General features: G+C 35.1%; 9 protein-coding genes across 9 annotated transcripts; 3 read left to right on the top strand and 6 right to left on the bottom strand.

The window, feature by feature from the left end:
• Positions 1-103: 103 nt before the first annotated feature.
• Positions 104-2,235, bottom strand: HSP90 (Hsp90 family chaperone; the record flags this gene model as incomplete). Its single annotated transcript, XM_020219163.1, has 1 exon — positions 104-2,235. The coding sequence occupies one exon, from the start codon at positions 2,230-2,232 to the stop codon at positions 121-123; it is 2,112 nt and encodes a 703-aa protein (XP_020078514.1). The 3' UTR covers positions 104-120.
• Positions 2,236-2,342: 107 nt separating this feature from the next.
• Positions 2,343-3,803, bottom strand: RAD14 (Rad14p). The gene has a single exon (XM_020220383.1). It carries the CDS (start codon positions 3,609-3,611, stop codon positions 2,565-2,567), a length of 1,047 nt encoding a protein of 348 aa, XP_020078513.1. The 5' UTR covers positions 3,612-3,803; the 3' UTR covers positions 2,343-2,564.
• An 833-nt stretch (positions 3,804-4,636) lies between these two features.
• Positions 4,637-6,264, top strand: HYPBUDRAFT_151208 (uncharacterized protein). Its single transcript, XM_020220382.1, has 2 exons — positions 4,637-4,909; positions 4,993-6,264. The coding sequence occupies exons 1-2, from the start codon at positions 4,844-4,846 to the stop codon at positions 6,202-6,204; spliced, it is 1,278 nt and encodes a 425-aa protein (XP_020078512.1). The 5' UTR covers positions 4,637-4,843; the 3' UTR covers positions 6,205-6,264.
• Positions 6,251-7,294, bottom strand: SPE3 (spermidine synthase). Its single transcript, XM_020220381.1, has one exon. The coding sequence runs from the start codon at positions 7,172-7,174 to the stop codon at positions 6,287-6,289; it is 888 nt and encodes a 295-aa protein (XP_020078511.1). The 5' UTR covers positions 7,175-7,294; the 3' UTR covers positions 6,251-6,286.
• Positions 7,295-7,612: 318 nt separating this feature from the next.
• Positions 7,613-9,301, top strand: ELP3 (Elongator subunit; the record flags this gene model as incomplete). The annotated part of the gene is made up of 1 exon (XM_020218116.1): positions 7,613-9,301. One exon carries the CDS (start codon positions 7,613-7,615, stop codon positions 9,299-9,301), a length of 1,689 nt encoding a protein of 562 aa, XP_020078510.1.
• Positions 9,302-9,667: 366 nt separating this feature from the next.
• On the bottom strand, positions 9,668-12,207 carry HYPBUDRAFT_151205 (serine/threonine protein kinase). Its single transcript, XM_020220380.1, has one exon. It carries the CDS (start codon positions 11,903-11,905, stop codon positions 9,779-9,781), a length of 2,127 nt encoding a protein of 708 aa, XP_020078509.1. The 5' UTR covers positions 11,906-12,207; the 3' UTR covers positions 9,668-9,778.
• A 242-nt stretch (positions 12,208-12,449) lies between these two features.
• MSI3 (adenyl-nucleotide exchange factor) lies at positions 12,450-14,741 on the bottom strand (the record flags this gene model as incomplete). The annotated part of the gene is made up of 1 exon (XM_020220379.1): positions 12,450-14,741. The coding sequence occupies one exon, from the start codon at positions 14,736-14,738 to the stop codon at positions 12,636-12,638; it is 2,103 nt and encodes a 700-aa protein (XP_020078508.1). The 3' UTR covers positions 12,450-12,635.
• Positions 14,742-14,824: 83 nt separating this feature from the next.
• NPL4 (Npl4p) lies at positions 14,825-16,800 on the bottom strand. The gene has a single exon (XM_020220378.1). It carries the CDS (start codon positions 16,780-16,782, stop codon positions 15,088-15,090), a length of 1,695 nt encoding a protein of 564 aa, XP_020078507.1. The 5' UTR covers positions 16,783-16,800; the 3' UTR covers positions 14,825-15,087.
• A 1,514-nt stretch (positions 16,801-18,314) lies between these two features.
• Positions 18,315-18,896, top strand: HYPBUDRAFT_145857 (uncharacterized protein; the record flags this gene model as incomplete). Its single annotated transcript, XM_020219930.1, has 1 exon — positions 18,315-18,896. The coding sequence occupies one exon, from the start codon at positions 18,315-18,317 to the stop codon at positions 18,894-18,896; it is 582 nt and encodes a 193-aa protein (XP_020078506.1).
• Between the last annotated feature and the right edge of the window lie 617 nt (positions 18,897-19,513).

Below are 19,513 nucleotides of genomic sequence, written 5' to 3'. Positions count from 1 at the left end.
ATTTTTTATTAATTAAATTTTGTATTATTTCGAAGAAAAAACACTCAAAAATATAACAAGAATATACAAACTATGATAAAATAGGGATAAAATATATATATATACGTAACTTCATTTAACTTAATCAACTTCTTCCATAGAAGATTCAGGAGCAGCATCAGTAGTAGTAGTAGAAGTACCAATTTCACCTTCGACTTCTTCTTCTTCTTCATCGATGTTTAAACCTAAAGAGATTAATCTGTTAATTCTACCAGCAAAAGAAGATGGTTCTTCTAAAGAGAAACCAGAGGTAAGTAAAGCGGTTTCATATAATAAAGTAGTTAAATCTTTAACGGTTTTATCTTCAGCACCATCAGCATCAACTTTTTTCTTTAATTCTTTAATGATGGAAGATCTTGGAGAAATTTCAAAAGTCTTTTTGGAAGACATGTAAGAGGACATGGTAGTATCTCTTAAAGCTTGAGCTTTCATGATTCTTTCCATATTAGCAGACCAACCGAATTGACCAGTTCTGATAGCAGCTGGAGCATCAACTAATTTATGAGAAACAACAACTTTTTCAACTTGTTCACCCAAAATTTCTTTCAAAGCTTTGGTTAATGGTTCGAATTCAGTAACTTCTTTTTCTCTTTGAGCTTTTTCTTCATCAGATTCTTCTAATTCGAAATCTTTAGTAATATCAACTAATTTTTTATCTTCGAATTCTTTTAATTGAGTCATGGCGTATTCATCAATTGGATCAACCAAGAATAAAACTTCAAAGTTTTTAGCTTTCAAAGCATCCAAGAATGGAGAATTTTCAACAGCTTTAATAGATTCACCAGTAATATAGTAAATATTTTTTTGATGTTCTGGCATACGAGTAACGTAATCAGATAAAGAAGTTGATTCTTCGGTTGATTTAGTAGAGTAATATCTTAATAATTTAGATAAAGCATTTCTATTTTGTTGATCTTCATGAATACCTAATTTAATATTCTTGGAGAAAGCAGTGTAAAATTTATCAAATTGTTCTTGATCTTCAGCAATTTCATTGAAAGTTTCAATTAATTTTTTAACAATATTTTTCTTGATAACTTTTAAGATTTTATTTTGTTGTAACATTTCTCTTGATAAATTCAATGGTAAATCTTCGGAATCAACAACACCTCTAACAAATGATAACCATTCAGGGATTAATTCTTCAGCTTCATCAGTAATAAAGACACGACGAACGTATAATTTGATATTATTCTTCTTCTTTTTAGATTCAAAAGCATCAAATGGAGCTCTTTTTGGAACGAATAAAATAGCTCTGAATTCTAATTGACCTTCAACAGAGAAATGTTTAACAGCCAAAGGATCTTCCCAATCATTAGAGATTGATTTATAGAAAGCATTATATTCATCTTGAGAAACATCTGTAGGGTTTCTAGTCCATAAAGGTTTAGTTTTATTTAATTCTTCAGTTTCAGTAACTGATTCAGTAATTTTTTTAGTTTTTTCCTTTTTATCATCTTCATCTTCAACTTCTTCTAATTTAGCCTTTTTATCTTCATCATCTTTCTTTTCTTCTTCTTCATCATCAGCTGGAACTTCTTTTTCAACGTCTTTAGTAACAACTAATTGAACTGGATAAGAAACGAATTCAGAATGTCTTTTAACAACTTCTTTAATTCTTTTTTCTTCCAAATATTCTAATTGATCATCTTTTAAGAATAATCTCAAGATGGTACCACGACCAATTCTTTCATTTTGTTCATCTAAAGTAATGGTAAATTTACCACCAGCGTTAGATTCCCAAATATATTGTTCATCATCATTATGTTTGGAAATAACTTGAACATGATCAGCAACCAAGAATAAAGAGTAGAAACCAACCCCGAATTGACCAATCATAGAAACATCAGCACCTGCTGATAAAGCTTCCATGAAAGCTTTAGTACCAGATTTAGCAATAGTACCTAAATTGTTAACTAAATCAGCTTTAGTCATACCAATACCAGAATCTCTAATTTCCAAAACTTTTTGATCTGGTTTTGGAGTTAATCTGATGAATAATTCTGGTTCACTTTCTAATTTAGAAGCATCAGATAAAGCTTCATATCTAATTTTATCTAAGGCATCAGAAGCATTAGAAATTAATTCTCTTAAGAAAATTTCTTTATTAGAATAAACAGTGTTAATGATTAAAGACATCAACTGAGAAATCTCAGCGGTGAATTCATGAGTTTCAACTTTAGTGTCAGACATTTTATTAAAAGTTAACGATAATACTGAAGAAGAGAGTAATGCAATTGGGAAAAATGAAAAAGAATTCCTTATTTATACAGCAGTCTCAGTTGCAAATCAAGTCGTCGAACGAAAAAAAAAAAAAAAAAGAAGCTTCCATTAGCTTCCATTAATTTTTGGAAGCCAGTCGTGCGGTGCCGGATCCAGAGGTTCCATACCTTTCTTTAGCAGCCAAATACATATCCATTAATAAATCAATAGATACATCAGATACATTAGATACATTAATAGATACATTATAGATAATATATACATTGATGGATCCATTATAGATAATATATGGATTAATAATATTATATGATAACCTCTTCGGTTTCGACCCCACAGTCGATGCACCGCTTCTTCACGATGTGGCGGGCCGAGTCTTCGACCGTCAATGGAGCAGACCAATCGTGGACATGGCGTTCGCCCAACCCCATTCCGTTTCTTAGTTTTCTGGTGTATTCTTCTGCTCTAGTTTTCTTTCTCATGTCTCTAAGTTTGGCCTGGTACTTTTTATCTCTTCGAACCAATCTGGCCTGTTCTCTCCTTTCCCACTCTTCGTCTAGGCCTTGAGCGGACCCCCATTTTTTCCAAGCAAACTCTTCTACTTGGAAACGAAGAAATAGCTGCATTCTTGAAAACCCATGGGGGTTTGGTTTTTCAATTCTCGGTAGAATCGATAAATCTTGTAATTCGGGTTCAGTTAAAAGGTAATCTTCGCGACACTCAGTTTTAGTTAAAAGAGAGTATTTATCAGGGAGTTCTCTCATACATTTTTTACAAACCCGAACGTTTCTGAAGTTGTTATATAGATTTAGATCAATTTCAATCGACTGGCACTCAAAGCATTGGGGGGCTTTATCGGGTTCTAGAGGAGGCGCGTCCTCCTTCACTAGAATCTGTTTATTGGCTTGTTCTTGTTCCCAATCCTTCAATGTTTTCGGGTCCTGGTTGGCAGGAGGATCTTCCAGGTTTAAGAACCCCCCTTTGGAATCCTTCATGGTGGAAAAATCATATTCGATATAATCTTTTTTGTTTATCGGCGGAGGCTGATACTCTTTTCTTTTCTTATTTTGAGAAGAAGCGCCATCTCGATTCTGTTCCTGTCTTCTTTTCTGGATCTCTTGAGCTTTCAATCGATTGGCCTCGATTCTTTGTTTCTGTTCGGGAGTAAGTGCTACCTTGGGAAGAGCAGGAATCACTCGATGCTGAACCGGTTGCGGTTGTTGCGGTTGCTGCTGTTGCTGTTGTGGCGGAGAGGGTCCATTTCGATTCTGTAGTCTCTGTAGAGCCCGCTCCCGGTTGGCCGCTATTCGTTTCTGCTGTTCTTCAGTTAACTTACCCTTAACAAAAGACATCTTATAAGCAAAAGACAGTTCTTGATAAGTGACTTGCTGAGAAGGCAAAAAATGAAGCCATGCCCAACGCGCCACACACGACCTCCAAGACTGCAAAACCAATTGCTTTGATTATCGCCGGTGGTGTCCACTTAATACCGGATCGTATGATTGATTCAGGGTGTTCGATTAATCGTGTTGATTGTACGTCGATTGTATGTTGATTGTATGTTGATTGTACGTTGATTGTATGTTGATTGTATGTTGATTGTATGCATGTCTGTGAAGTGTATGGATGTATGTATGTTACTATTGAATTATTCGACTCTGTTAAAGTTACTCTTGCAACAATGTCTGCCGATAAACGAAGGACCAGACAAGCTGAACTAAAGTCCAGCAGCAAAGGGTGTCGTTATACGATTCTTGACTCCGTACAAACCCCGAAGGTTATTGACGCGGATACTTTTGCAACTGCAATCTCTAGGGTAGACTGTATGCATAGTAGAATAGTCAGTTGATTGTATTCGGTTAATGTTTCGTTGACTGTTGACTGTGTACTTGACTGCGTCTTAAGTATGGTTGACTATATACTCGACCGTATGGTTGACTATATACTCGACCGTATGGTTGACTACATACTCGACCGTATGGTTGACTACATACTCGACCGTATGGTTGACTGTACTTATTTGTCTAGTTAATAGATTATACTTAGTCGATATAGATTGTATGATACTTGGAAACTTAAAACCGATTTTCCAAATTTCCAATGCTAACGCCGGCTGGCCTCAGTATTCTCTGTCGATCCTTTAACACCAATACCAACTCCAAACTCTATCTGGTACCATCACCGGTTGGTGGGTTGCCATTCCCCACCACCAAGACCACCAGTGTAGTCCACCATGGTAGAGCCTCGGTGCCGGGTGTTATCCGATTGGGTGCGTTCTCAGTCTCGGAATAACTTTGCACATCGATTTTTTTTTTTTTTTTTTTTTTCTTTTAATTCTTTTGTCAGTTTTTCAATAACATATAAAAGTAGTATAATCTTGTATAGCTATTTTATGGGAGTATTGGGTTGGTTTCTTAAATTTAATTTGCTTTTGCTTTTGCTTTGCTTTTGCTTTGCTTTTGTTTTCAAATATCTCCAACGATCATCTTTGGATCCCCACTTTGGCAGTGGATGATTTGCTAACTATTCACCCTCTTGTATCGCATTTAGTCTCCAAATTGAGGCATATTTTTCGTTTTATGAGATGACTGGGTTCCCTAAAGCTCCCACAAGAGCACTACTATCTGATGAACCGGAGGAGAAATTGGCAGTATGTATTATATACTTTTTTGACTTTTTTTTTTTTTAAATAAAAAAAAAAAAAAAATTCAATAGTTATACTAACCATATCAGGTTAACTCGCTATGTCATAATACCAAACTCGTTCATCCGCATCCCAAATCCTCCCATATCCATAATAATAAAATCATGAAATCGACTAAATTGAACCATTCTATAGCATCACCGGAAACCGTGATACGACATTTGCCCGGGAAATCGATTCCATCTTCCACCACCACGTCACTAAGCCAAAGTCCAGTATCGACGTCCGAAGAAGAAGGGGAAGAAAAAAATGACTTTACTAAGATATCGAATATCTTGAATGAAGAACAAAAACTGCAAGAATCACCTACTCATTTGAGATCGATTTGTACGTCTCCCTTACCAATCAACGTTATCGAAGATCCCGAATCATTAATAACAAAGGACGTGGTAAAATTATTCCAATATTCATTAAATAAATTTTTAGGTAGTTTACGAGCAATGAATTTAGAACCACCAGCAGATATTAAAAGAGAAGTGATTAAAAGTGTCGATAAGCCAATGGACTCAACGAATTCATCACCAAAATTACCAAATTTGATTAATGATACTTATGGACAAAACGTTAATATATATGTCAAAGTTGCTAAATACATCAGGGAAACATTACCGCCAAAACCGTTGAATGATGACTTACAACAAGTGAATTTAACCCCCCAGGAAATCTTGGTGTTTGCCGCAATGGGCACTGACACCACCAACATTTCAAATTTGAGAGAACTATTAGACGAGTCAAATAATCATCACTTGAAACCGCTTAATGAAAATTACCCCATCATCAATAAATTGACCAACCAATTAATTCAAATCCAATCCTCCATTGACGAATCGACTTTCACCACTTTAAACGAGTCAATTAAAGTCATTTCAAACTCAATTAATCTTGCCATCAAATTACAAAACCCAGTGCCTCTCTTCAAAAAAATTTGGTTCAGTGATGATAAATTCTATAAATTATTGAAAAAAAGACAATACTTCTCCCTAAGAGTATTATTTGTCTTTCTGTGTTTATGTATGATGACCAGATTACCTTTTATGAATGAAATTAACGTTTGGGTAGATTACATTGAATGGTTTATGAATTTCAGCTTGGCAATCGATGAAGGCGATTCACGAATCAATAAGCAATTCCGGAAATTCGATGAGTGTCTATACAACTGGGTCCTTTGTAAAAAAATTAGACTAGATAAATCTAATTTAGACAAACTAGGCCAGTTTGACCCAGAATCTAATAACTTGTGATTGTTTTTTGCAACTTTTATAGATATATGCATACATTTTTTTTTAAGCGCGCTAAACCGTATATAAATAAATCTATTTAATTTTAATTATTTAATCTTTCATCGGCCCAGGTTGGTAAAACAAATGAAGCTTCGTGAATTCTCTTGTTATAGTATTTCAAATTCTCTTTAACAAATTTGTCGTCCCAGTCAAATCTACATGGCTTGGTAACGTCTGCTTGCGCATCTTTGGAACAAACCATAAACCCAATTGATCCCGATGGATAAGTTGGAATCATAGTGTACCCATATTCGGCCACTGGGAAAATGCTCTTACAATCTTGTTTCAATTTAGCAATAATATCCATGTGTAACCAAATGTTTTCGGCTTGAGTGGTGATAACCCCCTTTTCAGTTAAAGCATTTTTCAATAATTCAAAATATGGTTTTTGAAATAAAGACTCGGCCGGTCCTTCAGGATCAGATGAATCAGTAACAATAACATCAAACTGATTTTGATACTCGGCCAAAAACTTAAATCCATCTCCAATATGAATCTTGGTTCTTGGATCGTTATACGATTTGGACATTTCCGGTAAATACTTCTTGGAAACTTCAATAACAGTCTCGTCAATGTCACACAACCAGGCTTCTTCAATTGATTCGTGCTTTAAAATTTCTCTTAAAACACCCCCGTCTCCTCCTCCAATGACCAAGGCCTTCTTTGGATTTGGATGGGAGTTCAAGGCTAAATGGGTAATCATCTCTTGGTACGAAAACTCATCTCGTTCAGTCACCTGAATACAGTTATCCAACACCAAAACGTTCCCGTAATTAGTGGATTTAAACACCAAAACATCTTGGTACTTGGATTTTTCAACGTGCAAAATCTTTTCAACCTTCAATGACATGGCTTGACCCGGCCACATGGTGTCGGAGATTTCTGCAAACCAGCCGTCCTTGACTGATGGGTGTGTTAATTCTTGTGCCATTTCTACTTGCAATTGGTGAATAACTATCAATGGATACGAATCAATTGATAAAGAACTTTGTATTGAGAAGATTTTTCAATCTGATTCGCAGTTTCGTCGACGGAAATTGAAAAAAAAAAAAAAAAAAATTACTCCCGGAAAGATAAAGTTTGCTCAATAAGAATGACAAGAAAGACGAATTACTAGACACAGTACATGAATGTATCGCTATCCCGTAGGCATAGTGGGTATCATTCAACGGGGTGCTCCCGAGTCAAATTCTCATCTACACCCGTACATTTTTTTTTCAAAGGAAAACATCCATATACCAACGGTGTGCATACAAGACAGGATTGCGCTTACATAATCAGAAACGGAAGAAAAAAGTTTTGAGAGATGACTTTAAGATCAGTACAAGAATAGTCCATCGTATCTTCCAGTAAGTCTTAAGTATTAAACATGCCATCTGCAGCTCAAGTATCTCAGAAGCAGAAGGGAGGGAAACAAAAGTTGGCTCCTGAAAAGGAAAGGTTCATCCAATGTTGTGGTGACATCTCTTTGGAGTTGGTTGCATCTTTGAAAAATTCCAAAGATATCAACTTGAACGGGTTAATCACCAGATACGCTAAGAAGTATAAGTTGAAGCAACAGCCTAGATTGACCGATATCATTTCATCTATTCCAGATCAATATAAAAAGTATTTGATTCCAAAATTAAAGGCTAAACCAGTTAGAACTGCATCTGGTATTGCGGTTGTGGCCGTGATGTGTAAACCACATAGATGTCCTCATATTGCTTATACTGGTAACATTTGTGTTTATTGTCCAGGGGGACCCGATTCTGATTTTGAATATTCAACCCAATCATATACCGGTTATGAACCAACATCAATGAGAGCTATTAGAGCTAGATATGATCCATATGAACAAGCTAGAGGTAGAGTGGAACAATTGAGACAATTAGGTCATTCAATTGATAAAGTTGAATATATTATTATGGGTGGTACTTTCATGTCTTTACCAATTGATTATAGAGAAGGCTTCATCACTCAATTACATAATGCTTTAACCGGGTTTAATGGTAAAAATATCGATGAAGCTATTAAGTTTTCTCAACAATCTCAAACAAAATGTGTCGGTATTACTATTGAAACCAGACCTGATTATTGTACTGAAACTCATTTAAGTGATATGTTAAAGTATGGTTGTACTCGTTTAGAAGTTGGGGTTCAATCGGTTTATGAAGATGTAGCAAGAGATACCAATAGAGGTCATACCGTTAAATCAGTATGTGAAACTTTTGCGGTGGCTAAAGATGCTGGTTATAAAGTCGTTAGTCATATGATGCCGGATTTACCAAACGTTGGTATGGAAAGAGATTTAGAACAATTTAAAGAATATTTTGAAAATCCAGAATTCAGAACTGATGGTTTAAAATTATACCCAACTTTAGTCATTCGTGGTACTGGTTTATATGAATTATGGAAAAAAGGTTTATATAAATCTTATAATGCCAATGCTTTAATTGATTTGGTGGCTAGGATTTTGGCTTTAGTTCCTCCTTGGACTCGTATTTATAGAGTTCAAAGAGATATTCCAATGCCTTTAGTTACTTCTGGGGTTGAAAATGGTAATTTAAGAGAATTGGCTTTGGCAAGAATGAAAGACTTTGGTACTTCTTGTAGAGATGTCCGTACAAGAGAAGTTGGGATTCAAGAAGTTCATCATAAAGTTGCCCCCGACCAAGTTGAGTTAATTAGAAGAGATTACTATGCTAATGGTGGTTGGGAAACTTTCTTATCTTATGAAGATCCTAAAAAAGATATCTTAATTGGTTTATTAAGATTACGTAAAGCATCAAAGAAGTACACTTATCGTAAAGAATTCACAAGTCAACCAACTTCCATTGTTAGAGAATTACACGTTTATGGTTCAGTTGTTCCATTACATTCAAGAGATCCAAGAAAATTTCAACATCAAGGTTTTGGTACTTTATTAATGGAAGAAGCTGCTAGAATCGCTAAAGAAGAACATGGATCAGAAAAAATTAGTGTCATTTCTGGGGTTGGTGTTAGAAATTACTATGCAAAATTAGGTTACCATTTAGATGGTCCTTTCATGTCAAAAATGCTTTATGATGATGAATAAACTTATTTCACTATGACTCAAATGACTAATTTTTAACTGTTTCACTAATTTTTTTCTTCTAAACTCATTCATACTTTATTTCACTGGGGTGGCCCCATCTGCATATTTTGTCTTTTTGCAAATCTTTTATTTATTACTTTATATTTCTTTATATATTTATATATAAACACATGTACACTATTTTGGAACTGAAAATTAATAAGAAATTTGGTTGAAATTTCGTAGCTGATAAAAATGCAACATTTGATCGGAATGAAACCTCAAAATTATAATTATTTGTATAAAAACACGATTCAGTATTGAAGCTGAATACTTTAAGCAAACTTAAAAAAAGATGAAAAAAAAAACCATTAAATATATTAAAATACAGAATTGAAAGAAAATGAATAACAGAGTAAGTCATTGGTTGTAATTATTAATACATTAAAATACAATTGAGCATAAATCAATTAATTAGAAATGAATGTTTATATTCTATCAGTGAGCGTGGGAGTATTGATTGTAAAATTTACGGGAGGTTTCATGGCTAATTTCTTTAGTCCACCCAGGAATATCTTCACCTGAACCACCAACTGGTCTTTCAAGAACAACATTTTCTAAACCAAGAGCATCATTTAACCAAGGATGGTTCACCATACCACCAGCGTCAGCCCTTGACTCAGGTTGTAATGATAACATTGGTAATAAAAATTCTGAAATTTCAATTCCATCACTGACAGAAAAATTATATTTTTCAATCAAAACATCTTTTAAGCCCCAAGGTTTTAATTTCAGAATTCTTTGCAATTCACCTCTTGAGTTGAAAAAATCTCTCGTATAGTAACCTTCTCTCAACATTGCTCTTGGGAATGGACCAATTAATTCGATAATTTGGGCAATATGGTCATCATCTTTGGTGTATGACTTACCGTTTCTGGGATCAAAAAGGTAATCACCAGTTAATAATTCAAATATTAAACAAGCAAAGGACCATAAATCAGTAGAGGCACCCCAATGATATCCTAGTAAAACTTCAGGTGAACGGTATTGTCTCGTTTGAATTTCGTCAGTGAAATGGTGATGAGTCCAACAAGCGTTACCAAGATCAGCGATTTTAACTGAAATTAATTCATCTTCATTGATTATTAAGCTGTCGTTAGTTTCATTTCCTTGTTGACTATCATCGAAAGTAGATGGAATCTGAACTGGCTCAGTTGTAGTGTTATTAGAAATAGACATCGAAGATAATGAATTATTCAAAGTATCTTGCTTATCGGTACTATGTGAATCAGATTTGGTAACAGGAACACCATTTGTATGGAAACTATTATCATGACTGAAGCTTGATTTGATAGGAGTATTAGCTGTTGAACTGGATAAGCCATATACATTAGTAAAAGACTTACTAAAAGTTCTTAATGGTGATGGTAAAGGTTGAGAACCCGTAATCAAGGTTTGTCTTCTTGAGCGACGGCCATATCTACCTAAAGAAGGAGAATTAGTCAATTGTTTTGAAAGAGAGTTTGGATTATGATCAGTGACTTTATTAGTTTGAGGAGTATTATGAGATGATGAACTTGGTGTGACGGTACTAGACTTTGAATTCTTTGATTTTGATCTTCGTAATTTTTTCTCCAATCTAGATTGATATTCTTCTTGTTCAACCATTCTAACAATTTGCTCTACATCGCCGATTTCTATCAAGACATTTTCTGGTTTTAAATCAGTGTGAATGACACCGCACTTGCGATGTAAGAAATCCAATGAAGATAACAATTGTTTGGCGATTTGTTTAACAAATACGACGGGGATACCACGATGTTTATACTTTCTGATTAAGCCAAGGAGATTTTCGCCCAAAACTTCAAATACCATTACTACGTGGACCCCATTTGGCCCTTCATGAGTGAATGTATCCAATAATTGAATCACATGTTCGTGACCAGGATGATGAATATCAGAGGTGGTGACTCTATCCAATAATTTAATTTCATCAACAGCAGTATCTGTGTAATGTTTAGCACTTCTAACTATCTTCATTGCAACATGGCACTGTTTGTCATTATCACGGGCCAACCATACAGTTGAAAAATGACCCCAGCCTAGTTTTCTCACCAAGGTATATTTATGGTTTTTATAATTTTCACCAATGAAACAAGGATGGTAACCCCCGGGAACGTAATCTTTCAAATCTTCCTCGTTGGCTGGGTTCAAAGGCGCATCTTCATCTTCATCGTCGTCATCATCATCGTCGTCATCCTCCTGGCCGTTGTCATCATCATCATTGACATTGTCATCTACTTCGTAGTCTATTACGGAACTATTCTTATTGTTATCGGAGAGTGACCCGGAAAATGTGGTTTTAATGGGAGACAAATCTGGTTTAAAGGACTTTGCAGAGGAGGATGAAGTTCCAACAGTTGGGATCGACTGTGAAATCAAATTGGGAAGGGGCGATTGGCTCTCATTATATTTGGTATTCTCCTCATTTAGGGGCAAGCCATATTGGGTGTTGATAAATTGCAGGTGAAGATGGGAGTTGAGATTATGGTGGTGTTGTTCCTCTTGATCGTTTTCTGCCTTTTGTATAGCAATAGAAAGGTTGGACTTTTGAGAGTTTGGCATTAAAGTTGTATTTGAAAATTAAAACAATGACAGAATATTAGTAACAGAAAAGGGGATTATTACTTAAAATCAAGGATTATTACTTAAAATCAACCTGATTATAATACAATCTGATGAAATGCAAATATACTGGAATAAAAGATGAATCAAAGGATTAACTGGTACCGAAATGGCGAAGTAAAGTAGGGTGGAAATGGGGAGGAAAGAAAAAGGCACCAGGTAAAAAGAGCTTGTCTACTCAATAAGGACTATGATTGGAACAGTGATTGGATTGCTTTAGGTCAGTAGAGAATATATGAGTAACTTTAATTCTTCATTGATCATCTAAAATTTTTATTTGAAGAGATTTGTTTTAAAAAATATACAGTACTTTGGAAAAACAAAAATCTTTTCCTTTGATCAAATCTCAGTCAAATCCAGCACTTTCTCAAATTTTCACTCAAAAAATCGGACCGGAGTAAAAATGCCTAACAGACAAAAAAAAAAAACCACCAGTAAATTTAAAGAGCTGTGCCTTTTATACTACAAGGGTATCGAGTTTGAACTTATATGATTAGTTTATTAAAGAAAAGGAATAAAAAAAAAAGTGTATATAAATATACCACGAGAAAGAAAAAATACATTAGAATTCAATTCATTACAGTGAGTTAATCGACGATAATTGATTTATATTGTGATTTTGGTGAGTTAGTTGTTTTGACTCTATCATGATAATCTAGGGGGCATTTGCTTATTCTTGCATTTCGATGTCTTCAGCTTTTTCTTCAGCTTTTTCTTCAGTTTTTTCTTCAGGCTTGTCCTTGTTGGCTTGTCTAGCAGCAGCCAATTTTTCAGCCATGGCAGCAGCTTGAGAAGCTTCTTGTTTTTGTCTTAAAGCTTGTTTCTTTTCTTCTTCTTTGGCTAAGTAACGACCTCTAATGATGTTACCAATGGAAGCCAATTCTTCATATTTGGCGATATATTTAGCTTTGGTGGAATCAAAACCATCTTCATATAACCAATCTTCAGTTTTCATTAACATATCAGATAATTTAGATTTTTCTTCATCACTAGCAAAATCTTTATATTGTTCATCTAATTTACCTCTTAATTCATAAATGTATTCTTCTAAAGCATTCTTTCTATCTTCAGTATCAGCAACTAATTTATCTTCCATGACTAAAGAGTTTTCTTTTTCAGTTAATTTTTCTCTAGATTCATCGGTTAAAGCAGAAGTTTGAGCAATGATGGTTAAATCATCCTTTTTAACCAATTTTTTAACTTCACGGTATTCTGGTTCAGCATCTTCATCAACTTCTTCACCTTCTTTTGGTTCAACCAATTCTTTAACCAATTTTTCTTCAACGGTGTGAGCAGATTCAATGGTGTAGAAACCAGATGGGTCATTTCTTAATTTCAATTTAACTGGGATAGATGATTCACCTTCATTTGGAACAACACCTTTAATAACCCATTTAACTAAAGTAGATTCGGTACCTTTTGGTAATTCTTCTCTATTAGTATATTTAGCTTCAACTTCAAAATCACCTTTTCTGTATAAAGTAATGATTTTAGTAGATGGGAAAAGACCACCTCTTGGGAAAACTTCCAAGTGATCTTCATCTTCTTCTTCTTTATCCCAGAAGTAAGAAACTGAGTATGGGTTGAAATCTTCAAATTTAAATGGTCTAACTCTTAAAGTTGGGGAGTGCATAGCACAGATGAAAGCATTACCTCTTGAGATAGCTTCATCTTGATTTAAAGTGAAAGACAATTGTTTACCAAAGATTTCACTTAATTTAGCTTTCAAAGCTGGAACTCTGGTACAACCACCAATAACTTCAATAGAGTCAATGTCAGAATTAGAAAGACCAGCATCTTTTAAAGCAGTTTCTATTGGGATGTGAACTCTTTCTAATAATGGTTGAACAAATTCTTCTAAATCAGCTCTAGTTAAAGAAGAAGAAACATCAATATCGTTCATAATGGATTCGACATTAATTGGAGCTTGAGTGTTAGCAGATAAAACTTTCTTTAATTTTTCAGCAGCGGCTAAAAGTCTATAGAAAGCTTTTGGATTTTCTCTAACATTAATTTTATATTTACCAATAAATTCATCAGCAAAGTGATTAGCAATAGCGTAATCAAAATCTCTACCACCAAAATGTTTATCGTAAGCAGAACCCAAGATTTTCAATTCACCCTTCTTAACAGCAGCGATAGAAACTTGTAAAGAAGAATGACCGATATCAACAAAAGCAACAGTTTTTGGTTTTTCTTCTGGTAAATCACCAGCTTTGAAAACACCATAACCAACAGCAGCAGCGGTAACTTCGTTAACAATTCTGACTGGGTTTAAACCAGCAATTCTACAAGCATCGGCGGCAGCACGACGTTGTTTTTCAGTGTACCAAACTGGAACAGAAAGACAAATATCAGTGATATTACCTTTGGTTTCTTTATAAGTAATATCCTTAATTTTGTTAATGTACATAGCAGCAAGTTGAGTTGAAGTAAATTCTTGTTCTTCACCCAAGAATCTAATTTTAGCAGAAATACCACCATCCTTATTTTCAACTAATGGAGCTGAAAAATATTTTTGTTCAATTTCAAAATCTGGATCTTTAAAATTTAAACCCAAAATTCTTTTCAAGTTATCAACAGTGTTTTTCAAGTTAGAAGTTTGTTGATTTTTACCGGTTTCACCAATAAATCTATTTCTGGATCCAAATCCAATCAATGATGGAGTGGAACGGTTAGAAACTTCATTGACAATAATATCAATACCTCTGTTTCTAGCACAAGCAATAACAGTATTATTGTTACCGAGATCAACACCAAATGGAGTAGACATTTCTTTTATTCTATTATTCTAAATACTATGATAACAATCAAAAATGTATCTTAAAAAGAAAACCAAAAAAGAAAGAGAAAAGACCCTAAAAAATTTTCCTTTGGAACTTTTGATGGTTAAATAAATCTAAAAGACCAGGAGAAAAAGCGTTTATTGTCGATTTGCCATTAAATTTTTCAGGTGTGCCATTAACAAAAACCACCAAAATGTTAGCGCACATCATCACCTGGTACAAACACTACTTACAATCTAGAATATTCTTCTAACTTCTTAGAAGAAGAACCCCAGAGGTACGGGTTGACTAATTGCTCTCAAAGTTGAACATTGACTGCAAAATCTATACAAGGCTCTAATGGCTGTGTTCTAAGATGGTGATCAAGGTCATCCAGCCGGGACTCTCTACTAGCTGGAGATAGTCCTCGTACTGACGGTGCTTCACGAATTTGAGAATTAGGTTGTATTCTGCTTCTCCCAAGATGTTTAATTTGGCCAAACAAACGAGTAAGTGGAAATCACATAACTGGCTTCCATCGCCCTTATCGTTATTCAAGTGTTTGTAGACCGCATTCAAGTCTTGTAATTCACCCAAGAAGTCTCTATTTTCGATTGCAAAACCATTTTGAAAGAACGGGGTTGGAACTAGTGGGAACGAATCCAGTAAGGTAACTAATAAGAAATCCACTGGGAAGCTGGGTTTAGCGTTTGTTTTAACTTCCAAGCCGTACTCGTTGATTTTCAGATAGAACACATCCGGAACGTATCTCTTACCATCGGATTGATTTATTATTAATTGCGAAGGTTGAGTAGAGCCACTAATGATATCAGCTCTCACCAAAGCTTCAGCACTGGTGGATACTTGATATGATCGGGGTTCGATTTCTCCTTGTAAGCCACCAGAAATAACACAGGTGACAAATTTGGATGAATATTGACCGCTATTGCAATGTTTGGAAATGTTAGGATGTTTATTTTGATAACGAGCAGCCATTAAAACTTCCAAACAACTTAAGAAATAACTATTTTTATGTCTTTTGCATAATACGGTCCCATTACCCATACCCGAATCGATTAAATCAGTGAAAGTGATTCCGACTTTGTATAATCCTAAAGAAGCAGCAATTTCATCAACTTGATTTTCATTTTCCCAATCTAATAAAGTAATACCATCCAATTCATTTGCTTGAGGTGGCTCATAAATAGCCTCCACAACCGCTTTTATTCCCAAGGGCACTTTTTCAAAAGCTTCGTATCTTCCGTATAAGATCCCAAATCTTTGTAAACCAGTTTGTCTCCAAGAATCAATAAATTTATTTAAAATTGAATGATCGGCAAATTCAACATGGTCAACCATACGAAACTGTTGTTGCTGTAATGTAATCACTGGTGGTTGACATTTGGAACAAATTCCTTTAGGATATGGTGCATGTCCTGATGGACATTTCAAATTAACATTATAATTGGGTTCTTCTAATGGTGCCATATAAGACGTTGCATTATTTTTATTGTTTTTTTGGTCATTAATTTCATTTAAATGGGCATGATATGATATATGTTTAAATCCTTGTTCTTTTTTATAATTCTTATCCCAAGGTGGTAATGGTGAACAATATTCACACATCCCTTTATCTCCATGACGACACATTGATGACTTATTACGTTTGATATATCCATCCTTTCCATCCAAGTAATCATCAACTGGTAATTGCTTAACTTCAAGTGGTTTTGGAATTGAAATTGGCTCAATAGAAATGCTAGTTGGTTTAGTAACTTGAACCGACGTAGACGATGGGGTATCGGTAAGATCACTAGTATTATATGTTAAAAAAAGCATCGATCCATTCTTTAAGCCTAATGAGTCTATGGTCTTACCAATAAACGAATTGGCCGGTTGTCCCTTATCATTTGGTCGATCACTGATATGAATCGATTGTGGATCTTTAATGTTAATCTTATTAACTAATTCCTCCAATGTGTTCAAAAAATCAGTGTCAGGTTCAGCATTGACCCTGAACATCCCGTCCTTCGACCTGAATCGAAGAATCATTTTCAATATTGACTTAAATATTAATAAGTATATTATAGAGTTATTGATTTTAGCTACTAACTGGTGGCGATTATGCTTTTTTTTTGCTCTTCATTAAGATGTACGGGTGCACCGCTACTTCCACCACCACCGGATTTGAGAGGTTAAAAGTACCGCAAGTCGGGCTGCAGAATCTCCGGTTTCTTTTTTGCAACCAGGTCTTTTCTTTAAACAGTTTATTATAAAACTTGAATTCCCTTGGTGTCTGGTGTATTCAAAGTCATGCATTGTGGCTCTATCTTTTGTGTTGAAATCTGAAGAACTGTACTTGTAGTTTGGTCGGATTTTTGCTTCATCTTACACAAAAGTCGTTGTCGATCTATGAACTACTTGTCTACGTCAAGAACTTACGTAAAAGTGGTAGTGGCGTCTATAAGAACGAGAGAATTAGATAGCTCAATTACATCGGTCATACAAAAAGTTACCTTCTGCTTCTCCCAAAGGCTCTCAGCATAACATATACTATATATAAACTTGTTAATTCTGAAAGAACGACTCCGATAGAACGACTTACAGACCGGTTGCAAAAGAGAGTCTTCCCTTGGTAATTAATCCAAGAACTCAAACAACATTCCACCGTATTATATAAAGTAAAGCTTGGAAGTTTACCTTATCAATCGGTATAGCTTGTATCGATTAGATATCATTCTGTTTCAAGATCGCAATATATTCAGTCTCGGTCTTTTTCAAAAACGAATCTCGACCTCGCTTCTATAAAAACATACAACTTTCCCAATAACAAGAATTTCAAGTGGGGAAACCACCAAGGGATACTTTTAATTGCCCAATCTTTATAATAGACATAGAATTCAAGGATAAAACCAAGAATCCAAGAGTAATGCTTACAAAAATGCCGATGAATTTAGGCACCTCATAGTAAACCACCAAATAAGAAATTTGAAAGGTGTTTCTCCAGATATCAACTGATAAGGCGTCCAAAAGGTCAAAAGCTTTAGGATAGAAAAGAATATAAATATCCATGGAATCCTCCCTATCCTCATTCCCTTTTGATAGTTCGTCAAGCTAGTTTCATAATATTCTCGAATCTCAAATATATTGTTTTATTCTCTCAAGTTTTTGCAACCTTATTTCTTTCGCGCAGAATTCCTTTCATTTTTTTTTTCATTCTTCTCTTCTTTTTTTCTTCTCTTCTTTTCTTCTATATAATACAATATTAGACCCCATGGATTCTAATAATATGTTATTGCTGACTATTATTATAGCTGCCATCAGTTTGATATTGATGCCTTTGGAAACTAAAACACATGCTGCGTTGACCTTATTTTCTGTATTCTCGTACTATGCCCCAATCGCTGCTGAACATGTTTACATCAACTGCCGGGGGAACGGGTTACATCCAGGTCTAAACAGTTTTCAATGTGCCGGGGCTATAGGCACAGCTTTTTCTGGGTTTACAGCTGGTGCTATGGGCGTAGCTGAATGGTTTAAACGTCACGAAGAAAATGGACAGATGTATACGACCGACGTTATAAATGGAGTTGAGTATTATCATACTCCACTATGACTCATTAAGAAATGGCAGGATTAATAAAAGGACTAATGATTACGGTAAGGGCATTGTGGAAATTAACATCGCCAACAATACTTATGTGTTGTTAACAGCAAATGGTACCGACTACCAGCAAGGTAGATTATCATTAACGAGCGGTGGTTATTCAAATGATACGAACGAGGTAGTACCAGCACATGCTATTTGGTATTCGTGGGGGCATGGGGTTAGATTGGACTTGATAGCTCCAGTTAACAAGACTGAATCGGCGAATGTAGTGAGTCGGGATTTAAACCCAAACCTTATTTACACAGCGGTCGGTTCCTTAGTGATGGAATGCCAATATACCCTAGGGGCAAGCTCTAATAGTGGGTTAAATATAGGTACATTATATGATAATGCTTTGAATAAGGCAGGTGAAGGACAAAGCTTACACTGGAAAATGAATGCATTCCATGCTTATATTGGTAAAACTAGCAGACTCAAGTGTGAGACTAAGGTATACGACCATACCGAAACTCATGACAGTTGGCGTAGCTGGGATGATGTATGGGCTAGTTTTTGAAATGCTAGAAGACAGGTTGCACTCCGATCAACAGAATACCCAGTTATCACAAACACGGCTGGCTATGAGATTGGCCGGTATTGAATTAAAATAAACGATAAATATAAATAACAAAAATATATATTTAATAAAGTAAATGAAATAAAAAAAAAAAAAAAGAGAAAGAAGATAGGGAGGATTCATTGGATATTTATATTCTTTTATACCTAGATTGGGAAAGACTATTTTGAGTCAAGATCCATAATGTGAATTGAATTGTGAGATAGAAATGGATGGTGCTGATTGAAGTGAGTTCTGAAGGAACTACTTAGTTTAATTTATAGATTGAGTGCCGAAATATAATAAGATACCAATTTTTTCGCAGCCTTTCGGCGTAACGCAGGAAGTCTTTCTGACTCCTGCTTCTGCGATACTCGAAAGTCCTGAACTTTTAAAAGCATCAGGTGGTATCTATTAATAGTTCGGATTTGTTTGGTGTCCAGAGAAGCGTTGGCTATAAAAAGAGATCAAGTTCTGTAAGGGACATTTTGTGTCGAAGGATACTGGCAGTAAGCCCAAATGAGATAAGTTGCATGGCACTCTAAATAGACATGGGTGAGAAACTCGTCTGGAATAAG

Source organism: Hyphopichia burtonii (genome assembly GCF_001661395.1).
Source record: "Hyphopichia burtonii NRRL Y-1933 unplaced genomic scaffold HYPBUscaffold_1, whole genome shotgun sequence".
NCBI lineage: Eukaryota > Fungi > Ascomycota > Pichiomycetes > Serinales > Debaryomycetaceae > Hyphopichia > Hyphopichia burtonii.
This window is presented reverse-complemented; position numbering and strand designations above follow the sequence as displayed.

Excerpts from the sequence above, each read along its gene's own strand:
- RAD14 (XM_020220383.1), bottom strand. The coding sequence starts at position 3,611 with ATGTCTTTTGTTAAGGGTAAGTTAACTGAAGAACAGCAGAAACGAATA.
- HYPBUDRAFT_151208 (XM_020220382.1), top strand. The coding sequence starts at position 4,844 with ATGACTGGGTTCCCTAAAGCTCCCACAAGAGCACTACTATCTGATGAA. Across the intron at positions 4,910-4,992 it reads AACCGGAGGAGAAATTGGCA|GTTAACTCGCTATGTCATAA; the intron begins GTATGTATTATA and ends TAACCATATCAG.
- SPE3 (XM_020220381.1), bottom strand. The coding sequence starts at position 7,174 with ATGGCACAAGAATTAACACACCCATCAGTCAAGGACGGCTGGTTTGCA.
- HYPBUDRAFT_151205 (XM_020220380.1), bottom strand. The coding sequence starts at position 11,905 with ATGCCAAACTCTCAAAAGTCCAACCTTTCTATTGCTATACAAAAGGCA.
- NPL4 (XM_020220378.1), bottom strand. The coding sequence starts at position 16,782 with ATGATTCTTCGATTCAGGTCGAAGGACGGGATGTTCAGGGTCAATGCT.